The following is a 21,141-nucleotide window of genomic DNA, read 5'->3' as shown; positions in this document are numbered from 1 at the left end:
GATCATTTAATGTATTTTTGGTATGTAAGTCTTAGATTTGTTAAAAACAATAAAAAAGAATGGTTACTTACCTTATAGTAATTGTGGTTCTTTGAGATGTGTTATCCAAATCGATTTTACTCTTGGTGCGAATATGCCCCATGCATATGAGATACGATTATTTTGGCCAGCAGAATCCATTGGGGCCATGCCTGTACCCTTTACTTCCTTATACCCCTCCACCATACCCATCTGAAGCCATAAGGGGTGGAGCAGGCCCAACCATCCCGCAGTTCCTTCACCATTACAGATTCCCTGAGGAGTAGAACTTTGCAGTAGCAGGGTAGAAGGACGGGTTGTGGAATCTATGTGGACAACAAATCTCAAAGAACCACAGTTACGGTAGGGTAAGTAGGCATTTCTCCTTCAAGTGATTGATCACATAGATTCCACTCTTGGTGACCAACAAGCAATTATCTGTTTGATTGGAGGTGGGCACTAGGAGTCAAAATGGCTGTAGGACAGCTCTGCCAAAATGGGCATTCAATCTGAAAGTGTCTATCATGAAACAGAAGTGTTTTGTAAATGTGTGGACCAAGCTCTATTTAACTGCTCTAGCCCTAGCCCTACAGATTTCAGAAATAGGGACATTCTTCAAACAGGCAGCTCTAATGTGGTTAGGTGGACCTGAGCTGGCTAATTCATAACTTACATTATGAATACATAACATACAACTCCTTATACAGTTAGAGAGCCACTTAGATAAGCTCTGAAGATATTGCTTGACTCATAACCATCTCTGCAAAGGCCACATAGAGCTGCAGTACATTTCTGAGTGGTTGTTGTCATGTCAGTACTACATCAAGTGTGTAAATTTTAGCTTCCCCCAATGCTAAGCAAGTCTCCAGAAAGAAAACTGGGAGATGAATAAATTGGTATGCATGGAACTCTGAAACAATTTTGGGTAGGGAATTGGGTTGAGACCTGAGGATGATGTTGTCCTTATGAAATACTGTATAAGGGGAACCCGCCATGAGGACCAGAATATCTCCTGCCCTTCAAGCTGATGTAATGGTGTGAGATCCCTACCCTTTTTACATGACTATGATAAATTTTGTACAAAGTATGCCTTGTAAGGTATCATTTGAAAAGTCATAATTTGCTGAACATTATCATCCTGGTAAAATATGTGTGACAGCACTGTATGTAAAGTTATACAATTTTACTGTATAAGACATGTTCCAAGTCTGGGGAAATAGCTTCAAACAAATTCCCAAACACCTCAACCAGGTGTCAACATAATCAATCCCTGATTAAGCAGCCATTCTTTGACAGGAAGAAGGGTGTGAGCAAGAAATCTACATCTTGCCAATGGAACAGCTGGAGGTTCCTATGCAAACAGACTTTCTGCCTCCTGAACCTCAACTGGAGATGATTTTCAAAGAGGAAAATAACTATAAGAAGTGAGAACAGACAACACAAATCATATGTCCATTTATCTGTACTCACTGCATCGACAACACTTGAAAGACAAAGGAAGCATAATTTGACTTGGGGGAGATCCTGTCTGGAAAACTCAGCCAGTAATACAGCAAGAACATGTAGTGAGAGAGACTTTCACTTTGAATTCACGTAGCTTGTTCAGTTAGGTATTAGTTTGCGTTTTACCTTTTATTTCTTTGTAACCAATTCTGACTTTTATGCCTCATCATTTGTAATCAATTAAAATCTTCCTTTCTGTAGTTAATAAATGTGTTTTCTGGTTTTATCTAAACCAGTGTGTTTGGATTGAAGTGTTTGGGAACTTCATTTGGGATAACAAGATGTGTGCATATTATTTTCTATTAATGGAACGACAGATTTTCTATGAGCTTGCATTGTCCAGGTAGATACTGGGCAGTACAAGAGGCACATTTCTGGGGACAACTCTGAGGGAATCACAGGCCCTGAGACTGATGGTGATCCAGAGGAGCACCCCCGCCCCCCAGTCCCTGAGTAAAAGGTGACTATTACCAAAGTCTTTGTAGAGAGAGGTGTGGAGAAGGGTACTCCACTGTACCCATGAAGAGGGTTTTTCCACCAGTTTAATGAGGACTTCTTGTGGGACCTTGTCCAGCATGTCCACATGGTGTCTGCTGGATAGATACTAATTTCAACCATCCTTTTATGCAGCATAGGTGAAGTCTGCAAACTGCATAACATAGGTGCATGAGTCCATGAATCCCAGCAGACTAAGGCATACTCTTACTGATATTTTTGAATGATCTTCAAGGTGGTTAATGAGACTTACTGTTATCTGGAACCCTTCCTATGGAAGGTAAGCTCTCACTGACCTGGAGTCTAACACTGCACCTCTGAACTCTATGCGTTGAGTTGGAATCACTGTGGAGTTTTATATGTTGGCTTTGAGCCCCAATGAGGTGAAGAGCTATAAGGTTATTTGGATTGAGTTGGTCACCTGTTGGATGATCTCCTTGAATCAGCTAGTCTCTGAGGTATAGATAGACTTGGTTTTCTTGTCTCCTTAGGTGAGCTGCCGTGAATGCCGAGTACTTGGTGAATACCCTCAGTATTGTGGAAAGACCAAAGGGCAGGACTCTGTACTGGTAATCAGATGTTTCTACAAGGAATCTGAGATACTTCCTGTGCTGGATGAATAGATAAGTGGAAATAGGACTCTTGCAAGTCAAGAGCAATGAACCGGTCCTGGAGATCTAAGGGAGCAATTATGGATGGGTGAGGCATGGGAGCCAGCAAACAGAAGTGTAAACAGGGGAGTCTGAATGGGAGTTCTGTTGGAGGAGAAGGGAGGAGGCAAGCCCTTTGTCCTTAGGGACAGTGAGGTTTTGAGGGTGTTGAGGTTTTTTTCTGTTTTGTGGGTTTGTTTTTTTGGGGGGTTGAGGGGTGGGGGGAAGGTGTTGGCTTTTCCTGTCCAGTTTGTCGAGGCTGGTAGAGGGCAGTATGCTGGAAGAGAAATAGAGCCCTGGTTAGGGGCAGGGCTTCCCCAATTAGGCATCCTATAAAAGCAGCCGAACAGTCAGCTAGCAGCACAGGCGCAACGGCACAGGAGTCAGCTAAAAGATGTGTAAACAGAGGATTTTGAGTGAGAGTTCTGTTGGAGGAGAAGGGAGGAGGAAAGCCCCTGGTCCTTAGGGTGTGATGGTCTATACCAGGGGTAGGCAATCTATGGCACACGTGCCAAAGGCAGCAAGCGAGCTGATTTTCAGTGGCTCTCACTGGCCACCGGTCTGGGGGGCTCTGCATTTTAATTTAATTTTAAATGAAGCTTCTTAAACATTTTTAAAACCTTATTTACTTTACATGCAACAATAGTTTAGTTATATATTATAGACTCATAGAAAGAGACCTTCTAAAAACGTTAAAATGTATTACTGGCATGCAAAACCTTAAATTAGAGTGAATAAATGAAGACTCAGCACACCACTTCTGAAAGGTTGCCGACCCCTGGTCTATACTATTGTGTTCACCACTTTTACAAAACTATGATAAATTCTGTATAAAGTATTCCTTGTTAGGTACCATTTGAAATGTCATAATCTGCTGAATGTTATTGTCTTAGTAAAAATGTGTGTATCAGTGCTGTATGTAATATCACAAGATTCTATAACATTGTAATAATTTGCTCCAAGGTTAAAAAAAAGCAAGTCCAAATCAGTTCTTATAGACAAAGACAATGGGAAGGTGTGAACGTTAAAGAAGTCCCTAGCCAGACCCAAATCTGATCCTGGGGTCTGTAGCATACCCCAAGCACTATCCCAAGACAACCTCTAGTACAGGGGTGGACAAACTACGGCCCATGGGCCACATCCTGCCTGGCCCCCGAACTCCTGGCCTGAGAGGCTAGCCCCTGGCCCCTCCCCTGCTGTCTCCCCTCCTCCGCAGCCTCAGCTCGCTCGCTCTGCCGCCGGCGCAATGCTCTGGGCGGCGGGGCTGTGAGCTCCTGGGGCAGCGTAGCTGCACAGCTTGGCCTGACCTGGTGCTCTGTGCTGCATGGTGGCGGCAGCGCAGCATGGCCTGGCTCCAGCCGGGCGGTGCGGCTGTAGTGCCGCCAGCCACCAGTGCTCCAGGCAGTGTGGGAAGGGGGCAGGGAGTTCGGGGTGGTGGTCAGGGGGCGGGGGTGTAGATGGTGGTCGGGGGAGAAATAGGGGGTTGAATGTGGGCAGGGGTCCCGGGAAACGGTCTTCTCACCTAAATTAACTATCTATACCAGTGGGGGCAACTTGCGGCCCGTCAAGGTAATCCCCTGGCGGGCCGCGAGACAGTTTGTTTACATTGACCGTCGCAGGCATGTCCGCCCGCAGCTCCCAGTGGCCATGGTTCACCGTTCCCGGCCAATGAGAGCTGCAGGAAGTGGTGGCCACCACTGAGCTATACCAATACTATTGACAACTTTAAACTAAATAACTTTGATGGAAAAAAGGTAAAGAGAAACGGTTGAGTATCCTCTATGCAGGCAAACTAGTGTTCTTCCTCAGGTTGAGGCAGCAGAGAAGGAACTGAGGGCGGTTTCCCCATACACCTCATATATCCATGGTGGCTGGCACAAGGAGATATCGGGCACATGTGCAGGCTGAACAGACACTGCTAGCTAGAAATCTCTGATCAAGGGCTCAAGAGGCGTATGAATACCTGAAGTGGAGCACCCATAGGGACAATACTTGAAGAAGTTAAAGCTCCCTCAGGGACTGCTCTGATTTATGCTGGAAGCCACATGACCCACAAGCAGCCCAGAATCTGGAAGGTACAAAGGGGCTTTATAGCCTCCTTTACCCTCTTTCCCTCCAGGTGGCACCTTTTCCACTCAGCTTCCGGAAAGCATCACAGAATCTAGTGGATGGTTCAATTCCTAGGTCTGCCAGAATTGACCTTTGCAACCTTTCTCCATCAATCTTACTCCATCTGTAAAATAAAGGAGGAATGATACTTGCCTGCCTCGTAAGATAGGTGTATGCAGCAGTGGAAAAACTAGCTATTTTTCCCTAAAGAAATGGTTGAGCTATTTTTGGTTAAACTTTCTTAAAATAATTTAAGAAAATTTGAGCCTGAACAGTTAAATTTGACAAAGTTTGACAAGAAGTATAGTTAGGCAACACTAACTATAGTTGTTGGTAGGAGTTCTGATAATACACACACATACCCTCTCTCTGACCAATCATCATCTGAAAGACAGCAGGTTTTCAGGTATGGTCCTTCTTCCCTTTTATTATATTCATTAGCAACTACAGCAGTTGTAACAATGGTAACGTGCCTTGGATCCTTATTAATAAAGTGTAGGGTTCTTTAGGGAGCCTATGGGAGTTAAGCACCCAAACCCCTTTGAAATTCAATGAGATTTTTGGCATCTAACTAGCTTAGGTTCCCTACAATATCCTAGTAAAAAAATCTGAGCAGTGACAGACAGAATGGTGTGCAGACAACCAATCCAGACAACTGAATTCACTTGCAGAGCAAGTGCTCTTCTCGCTACACATCCTGGAGACAAAATTGAGTTTGAAGATCAGAAAATTACTCAAAAGCCTGATTAGTCTGTTAGTGACTTTCTAAATCTCCATTCAGACAAATAGACGTATTGAACTTAGTGTATGTATCGGCTATGAGCTCTGTAAGGTCCAAGGGCAGGATTTTGGTTCCTTACCAAAAAACCTTGGGAGGATCAAGAAGAACTAGACTTTTAATTAATTGAATGATGCAAGTAACCCATCAGCAGCAGGTATATATTCAGTAAAAGCTGGAGGTGACAACAGAGCTTTTGAAAGCAGACACTGGAGCATCTATATAAGAAGATTTTTGGATTGTCACTTAGAATGTCACTCTGAGGCCTAGAATGTCTGTAGAGTCAGTATGTAGTGATCGAACAGCTACAACCATGGTTGAGAATTCTTTTTGTTCAAAATAATCACCAGATTCAATCTTCACTGGGAGTTAGTGTGTTACCATCTAATTTCAAAGTTCTCAGCCATTCTGACTTTACAAATTACATGCATGTGACAGCAAGACATGTATCTATGCCATGCCAAAAGTCTTAAATCATGGTGAAATCAGAGACAACTCAACCAAAACCACCCTTATTCACAGATCATTTACATGCAACTATTCCATTGGTTGTATGGGGAGACTGCACAGATGATGGATTACTTGAACCAACTGCCACACCCATGGGGCAGCCCAAGCTTTCAGCTACTGGTTTTAATATAATTAGTCTATCCATAAAGTCATTTGTTTTTCATAGATGTTATTCACTCTAGGACACAAATGCTATTTCAGATCAGGTTGGGCGGAGGGAGAAGGTAAATACAGAAGAAATATTTTTATATAAAATCATAATCTCTGGCTAGTTCTCTCTTGAGTAACACAAAACTAGAGCTGCTGTGAGAGGATTCAGCCTTCAATAAGATGCAGAAAAAGAAGCATTACTACATTTGTTAACACATATGATCAGGATCAAATCACTTTGTGAAGTGAACATGACAAACCTGTGGAATATATGGAAACCACGGAGCTAAATCTGCATAACAAGACTCCAATAACTTGCACAGTGTTAACTTACTTCCTGTTGAGTGTGTCTATGGAGCAAGAGTTGCAAGTGACTTTGAAAAAAAGAAATGTTAAATGACAAGGTTTGAAATGATGAAACGGGTTTAGCACAGGTGCAATATAAACATTTACTTAGGGTTTCTAATTCATTGTGCCACTATACAACTGCATTTTCCAAACACATATGACCAGCAGCACCCATATGACCCCTTCTCACCGCAAGGGAGTGAGGCCCTGGCAATTCAGTAGTCCAAGGAAGCCCCATGCCCATAGCTGCGCCTGCTCCCTGAGACATGTTGAAGTCATGTTTCCTGTGCCCTCTCCCATAAGGCCACAGGTCATTCAAAGTACCACTTTTTCATTTTGGTTTCTGATAAAATCTGGATGGCAGAATAGTTACAAAGCTGTGATTATTGCACCTATCTGTAAAAGCCTTATTTCTCACCACAGAATCTGGCTCCAGTTCCTCAGCAGGTAGGACTTTGTGACTGTGGCAGGTAGAACAGCTCTCAATTTCCTGCAGGAGTTTCAAAAGTTTCTTCTGTTGCCTGAAACATAGTTAAACTTTTAGGAATTTTGTTTCTAAATCTTTTACTTGGAAAAAAAATACTGAGTTAGAGTAAAGGTGAAAAAAACTCAGAATGAAAAAAAAACCCACCTAACTCATGCAGGACATTGCAATTATTTAAAAAACGCTATTAGAAACACATGAAATTTAGACAAAGATGTACTTAAAAAGCAATGCAAACACTGCTTTATTTCTGCCCCCGTATCGACAGCAGCAGCATTTTTCTTTGTTTCCCACATACTTGCTTTGTAAGATGTGCTATTTTTAGATAAAGGATTTTTCTTATGGGCTTATTCAGAGGTGAAGTTTAAACAGAGTTTATAAATACCTATACATGAGAAGATATTTGATTCCAGAGGGCTCTTTAATCTACATGCAAGTACCTATATGGGAACAAATATTTAATTGTGGGCTCTTCAATCTAGCAGAGAAAGGTATAACACAATCTAATGGCTGGAAGTTGAAGCTAGACAAATTCAGAGTGGAAATAAGGTGTACATTTTTAACAGTGAGAGTAATTAACCATTGGAACAACTGAACAAGGGCTGTGGGGGATTCTCCATCACTGACAATTTTTTTAAAAAAGATTGGATGCTTTCTAAAAGATATTCTCTAGGAATTATTTCAGGGAAGTTCTCTGGCCTGTGCTATAGATTCATAGATTCCAAGGACAAAAGGGACCACTGTGACCATCTAGTCTGACCGCCTGTATAACAAGCCTTATTTCCAATCTGAATTTGTCTAGCTTCAACTTCATGTTATACCTTACTCTGCTAGATTGAAGAGCCCACTATTTAAATGTTTTCCCCATGTAGGTACTTATATACTGTAATCAAGTCACCCCTTAACCTTCTCTTTGATAAACTAAACAGATTGAGCTCCTTGAGTCTATCACTATAAGGCATATTTTCTAATCCTTTAATCATTCTCAGGGCTCTTCTCTGAACCCTCTCCAATTTATCAACATACTTTGTGCATTATGAGCACCAGAACTGGACAAAGTATTCCAGCAGTGGTTGCACCAATGCCAAATATAGAGATAAAATAACTTCTCTACTCCTGCTTGAGATTCCCCTGTTTATGCATCTGAGAATCACATTGGCTGTTTTGGCCATAATATCATACAGGGAGCTCATGTTCAGATGATTATCCATCATGACCCCCAAATATTTTTCAGAGTCACTGCTTCCTAGGATAGAGTCCCCCATCCTGTAAGTATGTCCTATGATCTTTGTTCCTAGATGTCCATGTGACGTTGCACTCCATATGTTTTATGGAAATATGCTAATGGTGTGAATATGATGTAACTGGAATATGCTTTATGCAAAAGACCTCTTGTAACGTATCATTACAAAGCTTATGATCTACTGAGTGTGTTCATCCTATTTGTTTGCATGTATTATTTCTATGTCTGGAGTTAGGAGAATAAGATATAAACTTGTATTACTGATGTAAACATGTTAAGTGAAAGCCATTAAGGGTGCTTCAGAATCAATGAACTGCGAATGGGTTTGTTTACCTGCAAGCCTTCCTGTGTACCTGTCTTCCAGCTACTAGGTAATGAAGAAGGAGGTCTTACAGTGACATGTGATCACCTGAACCGGAATCTATCTTAAACCTGGTGCTTTTCCATTTAGATAGGGGGTGGAGACCCAGAGAGACAAAAGAGTCCTGCCTTAGGCCAAAGCTATAAAAGGGGGTGGAACAGAACAAAGGGGACTGCCAGTCATGAGAAATTCCTAGTTACCACCTCAGTGGGAACTAACAAGGACTGTGCCAGGGGAAAGAATTGGGCCCAGACTAGGAAAGAGTCTAGTCTGTGAAAGAAGCTTATTGGAACATCTCTGAGGGTGAGATTTACCTGTATTCAGTTTCTTAATGTATTAGGCTTAGACTTGCGTGTTTTGTTTTATTTTGCTTGGTAACTTACTTTGTTCTGTCTGTTATTACTTGAAACCACTTAAATCCTACTTTTTATACTTAATATCATTTATTGTTTATTAATTAACCCAGAGTAAGTGATTAATACTTGGGGAGCAAACAGCTGTGTATCTCTTTCTATCAGTGTTATAGAGGGCAGACAACTTATGAATTTACCCTGTATAAGCTTTATACAGAGTAAAATGGATTTATTTGGGGTTTGGATCCCATTGGGAGCTGAGTGTCTGGGTGCTGGAGACAGGAGTACTTCCTGAGCTGTTTTCAGTTAAGTCTGCAGCTTTGGGGGCGTGGTTCAGACCCTGGGTCTGTGTTGCAGCAGGCTAGCGTGTCTGGCTCAACAAGACGGGGTTCTGGAGTCCCAAGCTGGCAAAGAAAATGGGCTCAGAGGTACTTTCAGCACATCAGGTGACAGTCCAAAGGGGGTCTCTGTGACCAAACCCATCACAGTACACATTTACATTTAGCTGTATTAAATGCATATTGTTTGTTTGTGCCCAGTTTACCAAGCAATCCAGATTGTTCTGTATCAGTGACCTGTTCTCTTCATTATTTACCACTTTTCCAATTTTTGTGTCATCTACAAACTTCATCAGTGATGATTTTATGTTTCCTTCCAGAGCATTGATACAAATGTTGACTAGCATAGAGACAAGAACTGATCCCTATGGGATCCCACTAGAAACAGACACTCTATGATGATTTCCCATTTAGAATTTCATGTTGAGACCTATCACTTAGCCAGTTTTTCATCCATTTAATGTGTGCCATTTTAATTTTATATCATTCTAGATTTTTAATCAAAATGTTGCGCAGTACCAAGTCAAACACCTTACAAAAGTCTATTACATCAACACCATTACCTGTATCAACTAAACTTGTAAACTCATCAGAAAAAGATATCAAGTTAGAAAAGATCTATTTTCCATAAATCCATGTTGATTGGCATTAATTACATTACTCTCCTTTAATTGTTTATTAATGGGAGTCTCATATCAGTTGCTCCATTACTCAGGATCAATTTAAGACTGACAGGCGTATAATTATCCCTGTCATCCCGTTGACTTTTTTTAAAAAATGGCACAACAATAGCTGTCTTCTAGTCTTCTGAAACTTCTCAGTGCTCCAAGACTTATTGAAAATCAACATAAATGGTTCAGTGAGCTCTTCAGGCAGCTGTTTTAAAACTCTTGAATGCAGGTTACCTGGACCTGCTGATTTAAGGTCTAACTTTAGTAACTTCTGTGTAACAACCTCCAGAGACATTAGTGGAATGGAAAGAGTGTTATCATCACCATATGATGAGACTATGTCATCTAATGTTTCCACAATACAGAACAGAAATACTTATTGAACACTTCTGCCTTTTCTGCATTATTATTGAAAATTCTATCATTTTCATCAAGTAGTGGACTAATACAATTTTCAGGTTTCTTTTTGTTCCTAATATATTGAAAAAACTTCTTTTTATTGTCTAACTTTGCTGGCCGTAGAGTTCTCCTTGTGTCCTTTGACTTCCCTTATCAATTTTCTACAATTCCTAACTTCTGATTCATATTCCTTTCTTTCAGCTTCCCCCTTCTTGAATTTGTTTTAGATAGATAGATAGATAGATAGATAGATAGATAGATAGATAGATAGATAGATAGATAGATAGATATCTGTTGTGACAAAGTCAGGCCAGATGGCTGCAAGAGGGTCCTGGAAGGCTGATATATTAGCCCTAGAATGTTAAAGGCCCTTTTTCCTACAAGCTGAGAAGTAGTTACCTCAGGTCAATTACGGACACCGGAATCCAATTAAGCGCTGCCTGAGGCCTTTAAAAACCTCTCCTCTGGGGAGAACAAGGGGGAGAGGGAGAGAGAGAGAAAGATAGACAAACTGCTGCCAGGCTAGTGGCAACAGGGAAATAAACTGCTCCAGGGTGAGAGGCTGTGTTCCTTCTCATAGAGGAGACAGCCAAAACTGAGTGCCTGCTACGGGAAGGACTGACACCTCAGGGCAACCAACAGGATGACACTTTGCCCCAGCGAGGGGGGCAGTGAAAGGTACCCCCCCTGGGTTTTTGTTTATGAGACTGTTTCTTTGGTGGAGAATCACCCTTAGGCTGACCCTATAGATATATAAAACATTCAGTAAGTATATAATAATAGCTGCCTTCACGTCTCCTCTAAACCAGGTTGTTTTGTTAACCAGCACAGCCTTCTTTGAGGCTATTTGGACATCTAGTAATGTGTTCTTAAATGAGTCCCAATTATCACTCACATTCTTCTTTGTTAAATTCTTCCTCCCAGCTGATTTAGCTCATAACTGTTTTCAGCTTTATGACTTTGCACTTATTATAGCACCAAATATATATATATTACTGGTCTGAACTTTATTCTGCTTTCATCTCCTTCTCAATTGTCAAGTATTTGGTTTCCCAGGGGAACAGCTTTCTGCTTACATACAGTATTGGATGTTCTTTGCCATCCACCTCCTCGGACAATATGGCCCTGGGGCCCATCTTGGAGGAATCCATTTGGAGGATGAACTGTTTTGCAAAATCGGGCCTTCCTGTGCTTTTCTCTGGTCTGTCTCTGGAATCTCCTCCACTGCTGAGCTACTTCCTCTCTTAATGCTCCCACCACTGGAAACATGCCTAGCAAAGGCGAGGCTTCCTGTGTCCAGAGTGGCTCCTTAACCCTTGCCTCGTTGGTGCAGGGTTGATAAACCCCATTACACACCCACTCTCACCTGGACTATAACAGAAAAGTCTGTTGAACTTTTAAGAAAACCAGTATTTTCAGCCTCTCCTGTAGATAACCAAGATGCAGGTCATCCTGCCTTTTACAGGGCAGAGACAAAATATGGGACACTGGAAGGAACATCTAGAAAAATGTTTAGTGGTAAGATTTATCCCATTACACAGAGCAGAAATTACATGCTCGTAGAAATAATCACAAGAAATGATGAAACCAGACAACCACAGTATATGATATCAAAAATCCAGTACATTAAGGAAATCATTCTTAAATAAACTAATATAGCTACCTGCTTCCCAAATGGCCAATTCTTTCAATAGCTTCTGACACTACAGTTGTTTCCTGTTGTTTTTCTGAAGGCTCGGTTGTTGCAGAAACAGATGAAGTTGAAACAGAAGGCAGCTATGTAAGAAAAGATTAGCAAATTTTATGTACACTATTCCCTACACACACAAAACAATATGAGTTGTGGTTTGTGTCTCTGAAATGAATGAGAGTATAGTCAAATTCTGATTTTAGCTAAACTAATGTAAATCCATCATGTTTCCATTGAATTTAATGGAATTACTGTGGATTTACACTGGTATAGCTGAGATTAGGATCTGGTCCTTTACATGTAATACTATAGGCAGGTGAAAATAATGTAAAAGGATTACCTACCACCCTTTAAAATAATTTATTAATATGAGATTTAAAGCCTAGATCAAAGAGCGAAAATGCAATTTCCTTCCCACTTTCAGCTTGCACTACTCCAATGTGCTTTCATGAAAATAAGAAATTACATCCTGCAATGGCAGTTCTCTGCTGATAATACTTTGAAAGAAAGAGCACTGCCATTGTCTCAGGATCCTGCATGTGAACAGGGCAGAAACTCCTCAAATTCAAAGACCTAAAGTCACTCGTGGGGCCTACTGCTAAAACCACCTGCTCCTTTCACGGTAGATGATAAAAACTGTCATGGTTACAGTGCAAACTGCTTTTTGGATCCCTTTAAAGGCCCACTTGAGTGCACCCTTCAGGTGACAGACTTGGCTTCATTCACCTCTGTCAAGGGTGGAACTCCAAGGCTCAACCACTCTTGGATTGAATCTGTGGATTGCAGTCCCCCTTATTTCCCAACCATGATAACATGACAGTCCCAACTGAACCTGCAAGAAAACTTCTCTTGGGAGACTTGTGAACCATAGCTAATTAAAGTGACTCAAAACTGACTTCTTCAAAACAAACATATTGTTTATACACCCAAATGTAGATAGCAAGCAGAAAGGGATAAAACAACAAAAGGTCTATTTGCCTGGGTCTTACCTAACTCTTACCCTTCCCTTGAAAGTTTCCCATAAGTTCCACTCAGTCCAGGCCCCCTACTTCTGGGTTGCAAGAGACAGCCAGGCCATGCAGCATTTTCTGCCTCTCTCTCTTATAGTGTGTCCCCCAGGCAGCTGATGCCCACACACCCCTGCCTTCCTCTGTAGGAAGAAGTCTTTAATGATTTAATGTTCCTTTGATTCTAGGCTCAGGCTGGGGAAAAATAGATCTGCTAGCATGGCTGGAAACAGCATTTTCCAATTAATAGTTCTCACATTATTTTTTTAAGGACAGTTGGTATTCTCTTTGGAGGAACCTTGTGTCTGTCATTCATTTCCTGCTTGTTTTCCCCTAACAGCTTTCTTTGATTCAACTTCATGCAGTCCTAAAGGATGATAATAAGCACTGAGGTTCACAGGACATTCATAAAAAAATGCAGATATCTCCCTGGTTCTTCATAAGAATATTCCCATGTTTATCACAATTGAACAAAGTACAAAAGATTACATAACCTTTAAATGCTGAAGGAAGAGTGAGCTTTGATCCATCACATCACACAGCTTTCAGAGAACAACAATTACTAGTGTGACAGATGGTGAGCTTTTCTGTAATTATTTATAACTACTATATGTTGACCTGGTTATTGAGATGTTTACTGTGTGAATATATTGGTTTAGTTTAATAGTAAGCTGTAAGAAAATAAACAGGAAGGAAACAACAGCTCAAGATAAGCTACCCTATAGTGAACATTAGAGGGTTATTGTAGGACAATGGCTGAGCCATTGGCTCTGAGGAGCCTGCCTCAATCTCCTGCGGAGCCTGCTGAATTGGTTTGGACAAGCAGAGCCAAAAGCCTGTCAACTGGCAAGCCCAAAGGAACTCTAGCGGGATAAAATGAGGCTCTCTGTCCATGGGGAGGTAATTGTTGGGAGAGCTGTTCAAACTAACACAGACACCTATTGGGGTACCTGAAGAAGCGAGGCCTGCTTAGGACACCCTCACAGAATGATAGGGCTCTAGGTAAGAAAGACACGCATGTTGACTGTTTAAAATCCTTTTTCTCTAAATGCTGCTCCTATTGTTAAAATTAAGCAACATACTAGCTTAAGAAGGCTGTCACACTTTATTCATCACTGGTCACAGACTCACAAAGGGATGGATGGAGGTGTACACAGATGGTTGTTGAGGGCTCCAGTAAACTTTCATTAATGGCCATGATAAGTCTCCCTATTATGGAAATATGAAGAATTTCTTTGTGCTGCTTCTCTTGGACCACTTCCAGGAGTATGATTGAGGTTTCCACCACATGTTTCATCAGGTCCTGGAAAAAAGAGTTACTAACCTGTTCAATAACTGTTCTTGTTTGAGATATGCTGTGCATGCCCATTCCATTCTTAGTGTCTGTGTCCCCAGCGCAGAGACATCAGAATTTTTTCCCCTCAGCGGTACTCGTTGGGAGGCTCAAGTGCCCTCTGCTGCCATGCACCACTGCGTGGACATATAAAGGGCAGAGCCACCCCTAACTCCCCTCAATTCCTTCTTGCTAGAATTCCAAAGTAGAGGGGCAGGAGGGTGGATCATGGAATGGACACATGTGACACTCTCAAAGAATAACAGTTACTGAACGGGTTAGTTTTTCTTCTTCAAGTGATTGCACATGTGCATTCCACTCTTGGTGACTCTCAAGCTGTGAAAACAAGAGGTGGGATTGGACAACAACTCATCCAACACTAGCATTGTCTCTGGAGCCTTGAGCCACAGCATAATGGGAGGCAAACACGTGGACTGAGGACCAGGTTGCCGCTCTACAAATGTCCACAATTGGAACATGTGTCACAAAAGCCACTGAGGCAGACTGTGATCTCAGTGAATGAGCTGAGACTCTGCTCACAAGGGTGACATTAGCCATGTCATATCACATGCATATACAGGAGGCTATCTAAGAAGAAATTCTTTGGGTGGAGACTGATTGTCCTTTTGTTCTGTCTTCCAGCTCTACTAACAGTTCGGAAGACTTAGGGAACTTCCGGTTCTGTGCAGTTAGAATGCCAGAGCTCTTCTGATATGCAGGGTATGGAAACACTCCTCTTCCTTGCTCGAATGCAGCTTCCGATAGAATACAGGCAAATAAATTGGCTGGTTCATACGGAAAGATGACACCACCTTTGGGACAAACCTTGGTTGAGAATACAGATAAACTTTGTCCCTAAAGGATATCACATAGGGAGGCCCAGACATTAAGGCAAGCAGCTCTCCTACCCTTCTGGCCGAGGTGATGGCCACCAAAAATACTCTTTATTGACAGATGCAGTAGAGTGCAAGGCAAAGGCTCAAACAGGGGACTCATAAGTCTTGACAACACTAAGTTTAGATCCCACGGGAGAGCGGGAGTCTTGCACCTGAAGATACAATTTGACTAGGCCATTCAAAAACTTATGGATATGTCATTAGAGAAAAATCCACTTCAGGATGGAACAGTGAAATAGCTGCCAGATGTACTTTGATCAAACTAGCAACCAAACTTAACAGCCAGAGCTAACGTGCATGTCGACTGTGGGCAGGCAAAGGGAACATCTACATATAGATTGGTTAGACTTGTTCACAAATGTAGGGAAGGGAGGACCTGAGAGGGCACCTTCACCACTGAATCTAGATGATGATAGCTCAGAAAGTAGACTGATGCCAGCCAACCCTGTTGAACTCTGAGGTGCAATCTGGCATATACTGAACCAGGTAAGTGCAGGAACCCATGTGCCTCAGAAGCCTCAAACATTTTTGTGCTGTTGTGACCAGGTGAGCTTTCATATCTATAACAACTGATTGAATTGCTTGAACCTTTGAGTCTGGAAGAAAAGCTCTGGCCTGAGTTGAGTCCGTTACAGCCCCTATAAACTCTATCCGCTGGACTAAGGAGATGAGAGTCTTCTCTGTGTTGACTAGCAGTCCCAAAGCATTGATTGTTGACTGGCTCAGGGATACACTGCACGTACCTGCAGTCTGGATTGGTCCTTGACAAGCCAGTCATCCAGACAGAGTTGAACTCCAGATATTCTGAGGAATGCAGATACTACTGCTATAACTTTTGTAAAGACCCTGAGAGCTGCTGGCAGGCCAAATGGTAGCACAATGAACTGGTAATGATTTTGATTTACCAAAAATCTGAGGTACATCCTGTGAGCTTTGTTGATTGCCACATAGAAGTAGACATCTGTTAAGTCAAGGGTGGCACACTAGTCTCCAGGATCCAGGGAGGGGATAATAGAAGCTAGGGTAACAATGCAAAACTTCATTTTTTAAGAATTTGTTGAGTTGAAACAAGTCTAAGATCGGTCTGAGACCCCTCTTCACTTTTGGGATTAAGAAATAGAGGGACTAAAACCCCCGCCATCTGAGACAGTGTTGAACCTCCTCTGTGGCCCCAGAGCAAAGGAGAGATTGTACCTCCTGGAAGAGGATCTTCTCATGAAAGCAGTCCCTGAAGAGGGATGGGGAAGGAGGGTGGCAGGGAGCAGTAGAAACAAACTGGAGGGTATAACCCACTTCCACATTGCTCAAGACCTACAGGTCTGAAGTAACTTGGTACCAAGCACTGAGGAAGTGGGAGAGACCATTTTCAAAAGTGGGAGAATTTGGGTCTGGAGAGATGGAGACTGTTTGCATCTTCAACATGCATCCATCAAAACCAATTTGCATCCATCAAAATGATTGTTTGGCACTTCCCTCATGTCTTGAAGGGCCTGGAGCTGGGGCCAAAGTAGCAGGAGGAGGAGGCCTGAACCTATATCCCCTGGACTTCAAGGCTTGTAACTTGGTCAAACCGAATCCTATTTCATCTGGAACAAGGCCATGCACTGCTTCTCCAGGAGAACAATTTCTCTGCTAAATGACATACCAGACATGCACTAGATTTTTCTCATGTTCTTGTCATTGAGAATTTGAGATATATGTACAAATGGGTAACCTAGCTGTGCAGTGAAAAGTCTGTGGGTCAGATATGGGGTGAATAATTAAGAACAGCTGAAGATGAGGGAAAGGACCTTCTGAATCTTGTAAGAGAGATAGAGAGAGGCTCCTGTAGGCTTTGGAAGGTGCACAGAATCTGAGGTAAGAAGTTGGGCTATGGAATTTACACATGCAATCAAAGCCAGTAGAATTTAAAAGTCTTGGGAAATAAAATGCCATCTTTTGTTTATTTTCTTTTTAGCTCCTTAATTCTGCCCTGTAGCACATTTACATGTTGAAGGTGGGATTTTCAAAGCCTTCAGTGTTAGTAGTAACTGGAAGTAAATTACTTCCCTGAGAGTAGAGTTAGGCCAACACTGAGACTGGGGGCTTTTGAAAATCCCACTCTGTGTCCCAAGATAATGCCTATTTTAAGTATTACCTTACTTTCATAAAACATAGCAAGTTCATGTTATTTGTGAATATGCAGAGGGAACTTCTCTCTCTCTCTTAACCACAAAACAACAGACATCACAAAAAATTTGGAGAATTTGCAGAATTTGGCAGCCCATAACCTGGAAAGAGATTCTTTAACACCAACAGATCCAGTCTTAAAATACAGCCAATAAGGGTCTGATCCAATTCTGAAGCCAGTGAAAAGCTCCCATTGACTTCAGTGAAACTAGGATCAGGCCCTAAGTGTGAATGTGTGCAATGAAAGTCATGTGACTGCTTTTCAAATTGTTTGGGTGTTAACTAATTGAGGGAGGGAATGGCAGAAACCAGAAGGATCCTTTCTACCTCGAAGAAGAAGAGTCACATAAATGGTTAACACATTTTTTTCTGATCTTCTCTCAACTCAAGAAAGAGCTGTAAGGTAATATCCCCAGAAAGTGCATGTGGGGTGACCACACTATTTCATTTCACGTAGTGTTAAGAGTCACCCCACCATGCACCCTTGTAAGGCTTTAAACCAGTGAGACTCAGACTGGGGTTTGTGGGCCACAAGCGGCTCTTTAATGTGTCTAATGTGGCTCTTTGCAGCACATGATATTAAAACACTGTGTTATTTAATTATTAACCAATCAGGATGCTTTTACTATGTTATCAACCAATTGTAGTTGATAAAATAATAATACTTGGTCAGTCATTTTGCTGTGAGCATTATATATATAATTAACTGAATTAACAATGAAACAATGAATTCATACTACTGCGGCTTTTGGGGGTAATGTTGATTGCCAGTTTGGTTCCTGAACCACTGAGGTCTGAGTAGCACTGCATTAAACCATATAAGATTCCTATTCATGTTTAGGGAAAGGATACAATTTTTGCTACTGAACACCTTGGATCTCTCTTATCCAAGCTCAGTACTTTGGCATACCATTTGATGGCTGGCAGAAGTCTCCAGCCTTCTGCAAAGCATCTCTCTTTGCAAGATCTCATTTTCAGCTTGCATAGCTTTAATGACAGCAGAAGCAGATTGCTCAGGATCCTTCTTCTCACAAACATTCCTTCGAGTTGCTGACAGTGGCTTTTCTGGTCGACTTAATGGTCCTGACATCGAAAAGTAGCAAGAAATGTCAACTGATTATCTCATACATGTATAAAACACAGTAAAAGCCCATGCATGAAATATCTGGTCAAGTTATTAACAAAGGGCTGAACTGGCAGCTTGTAACCCGGCCCAAGTAAGGCACAGCATATAGGTGATGCTAATGTTTGTTTTAACATTAGAGTTCCAGGTCTTCTCTACCTTGGACAACTAGTGAACAAATGACATCACAAGAAAGTATAGATAGCAGTGTGGCTGCTATCTATATGCATATCTGTATGCATAGCAGCAGAATGGGCCTGGCTGAGCTGTGCTGAAGACATACCAACTGGTTTCTGGCAGGTTTGTACTCGGCACAGATCACTCATGCTCATGCTGCCACTACCCATGCTACCACAACTACACTGCTATTTATACTTGTGTTAGCTCAATAAGAGCTAGCAAGAGTATGTGTACATGAGCAGGGGAATCACACCCCTAGTACATAATGTAGACATAGCCAAAGGCAAAACAACCAAACACAATCCTTCCTCCACAGCCCTCAGAAAACCCCAACAGCTTTCAGGCCTACTGTTTTTAAAACACAGCTTAATCATACTATAAGAATGATAACAGGGACATTGAAGCCAGCAAAACTTGTATGGTTACCAGTCCTAGCTAATATTCCTCCACCTAACATCTGGTATCAGAATGCACCAATAAACTGCCCCCCAAGCTACAGAAAATGACACACTTGCCACTGTTCAGGGATATATGGGATGCACTGCATCACCAATTACATAGCAGAAATCCTATCTGGACAGTGCTGCATACTTTCCATTAAGCTGATGATATCATCAGCTTACTGTGGTGGACAGGGTGGGGGAAAGCCTCTGCTACTACCAGGAACTTCCACTGCCACTACCAGTCACTCCTTGGCTTTGGACTTCCCACACCACCTCTGGAGACAGATTAACAAGTTTAGATGTGGCATTGTTTACTGCTGAAGACTGACTATGCCTGTGGCCTGGGTATCTATGGTGCTGTGAAAGATGCTGCACACAGGCTGGATGGTTGCTCTTTTTGTGTCGGGCTCCCCAGAGGTCTTCCCAAGATGACCACTGTTAACTCAAGCTGCTGTTGTTTTTCTCCAAACCGTCCCTTGGTTGTCTTGCTCACACACAATTGCTATATGTATATAATACCCTGTTTTAAAAGTGTTTGAAGGAAGTGCAACACACATCTTTGAAAAACTGGTCAAACACACGGATCTGATCCGGCAGGTATTGCTACAAACATTAGCTGGTGCTGGCATTCAGGTGGCAGGTGGAGTTTGAGTTTCTCTTTTGTTTAAGAAGGAATATAATTTCTTGGTTTTGTTTGGGTTTTGCATTAATTAAGGAGCCACTGTTTGGGTTTTTCCAGTGCTGTTAACTTTACTGGCTCTCAGGATTCACTTGGAAGCAGCTGTGCTTAGCTTGAGAAGTTTTATTACAGTAATAAGTCCATCTGACCCTCTTCCATTCATTTGAATAACTGGGTTTATGTCAGATATTCTCCACACTCCCCAAAACCCATCTTTTTGTAACTGATGGTGAACTTGCCTAAGGGGAGTGGCTGGATTACAGACAGCTACCATCTTTTGACAATTCCTCTGAAGATCCAGTAGTTGACATGCAGAGGCTGCCTTCCTGTCAGCACCCTTTCACCATAGGGAATATGTCTGTGTAAAGAAAAGGGGGGCAAGTATAGAGCAATAGGGAGGATGGAAAAGGAGGGGAAGAAGTCTTCATTCTGTGGGGGCAGGGAAAGAAGAATGAGGAGACACAGAGGTGGCATATATAGCCATGGGCTTGCTCCTGTTCCCACTAAAGTCAATGGAATTTTGAGATAAGAGGAAGCATAAAAATGGGCAACAGCCCAGGAGAGTGAAGATAGAAGTGTGCAGAAGGGACAACATCTGAGCCAGGGCAGGGAAAGGAGAATGGAAGCTCACACTGTATACTTCACATATTCTCATCTCTCTTACTAGAACAGGTTCTTTCATGTCCCTCCTTGTGCGGGGGTCCAGCAGAAAGTGGCCGAGCCATTTTACTTCTGACCTTCATAGGTCTGATTGGAATGTAGGTTTCAGCAGCATCTTTCCTCTTTGCAGACAGAATTCGTTCCTGTTTCACATCTGCGAAAAACAAGTGAGAAGAGTATGAGAACTAGAGTCACAGAGTTCAAGGCTAGAAGGGACCACCAAATCATCCAGCCTGACTTCCTGTATATCACAGGCTACCACCATAACCCAGCTCCTGCACACTAAACACATTAGTCAAGTGAAATTCAACTGGATTTAGGAGCAGCAACTCAGTGAAGACTTATTAGGCCTTGTCCACAAACAAGAGTTTTGCTGCTTTAACTATGCTGACAAAGTTAAACTAAGCTGCATTTTCTATCTTTGCTGTTCTTTTCTCTCCCTTTTGTGGGTGTTTGCCTCATTCAACCTTAGGGAAAGCAGAATCTGACTTCAGCAACTATGCTGGCAAAGTTAAAGCAGTACACACACACCATTCCCCTAGTGTAGATGT

General features: G+C 42.1%; 1 protein-coding gene across 7 annotated transcripts in view; it reads right to left on the bottom strand.

The window, feature by feature from the left end:
• Window positions 1-21,141, bottom strand: part of LOC123344345 (katanin interacting protein) — a 177,514-nt gene that overhangs the window by 104,497 nt on the left and 51,876 nt on the right. For all 7 annotated transcript variants that reach the window (XM_044980454.1, XM_044980456.1, XM_044980452.1 and 4 more), the window contains 4 exons: window positions 20,595-20,744; window positions 18,416-18,588; window positions 12,074-12,186; window positions 6,980-7,082 (listed from right to left, as the gene is read on the bottom strand). In XM_044980454.1, the coding sequence (XP_044836389.1) occupies window positions 6,980-7,082; window positions 12,074-12,186; window positions 18,416-18,588; window positions 20,595-20,744 (539 nt within the window). The remainder of the gene's footprint in view (window positions 1-6,979; window positions 7,083-12,073; window positions 12,187-18,415; window positions 18,589-20,594; window positions 20,745-21,141) is intronic.

Source organism: Mauremys mutica, chromosome 11, assembly GCF_020497125.1.
Source record: "Mauremys mutica isolate MM-2020 ecotype Southern chromosome 11, ASM2049712v1, whole genome shotgun sequence".
Taxonomy (NCBI): domain Eukaryota; kingdom Metazoa; phylum Chordata; order Testudines; family Geoemydidae; genus Mauremys; species Mauremys mutica.
The sequence above is the reverse complement of the archived record's forward strand: the minus strand, read 5'-3'. Positions and strand labels throughout refer to the sequence as shown.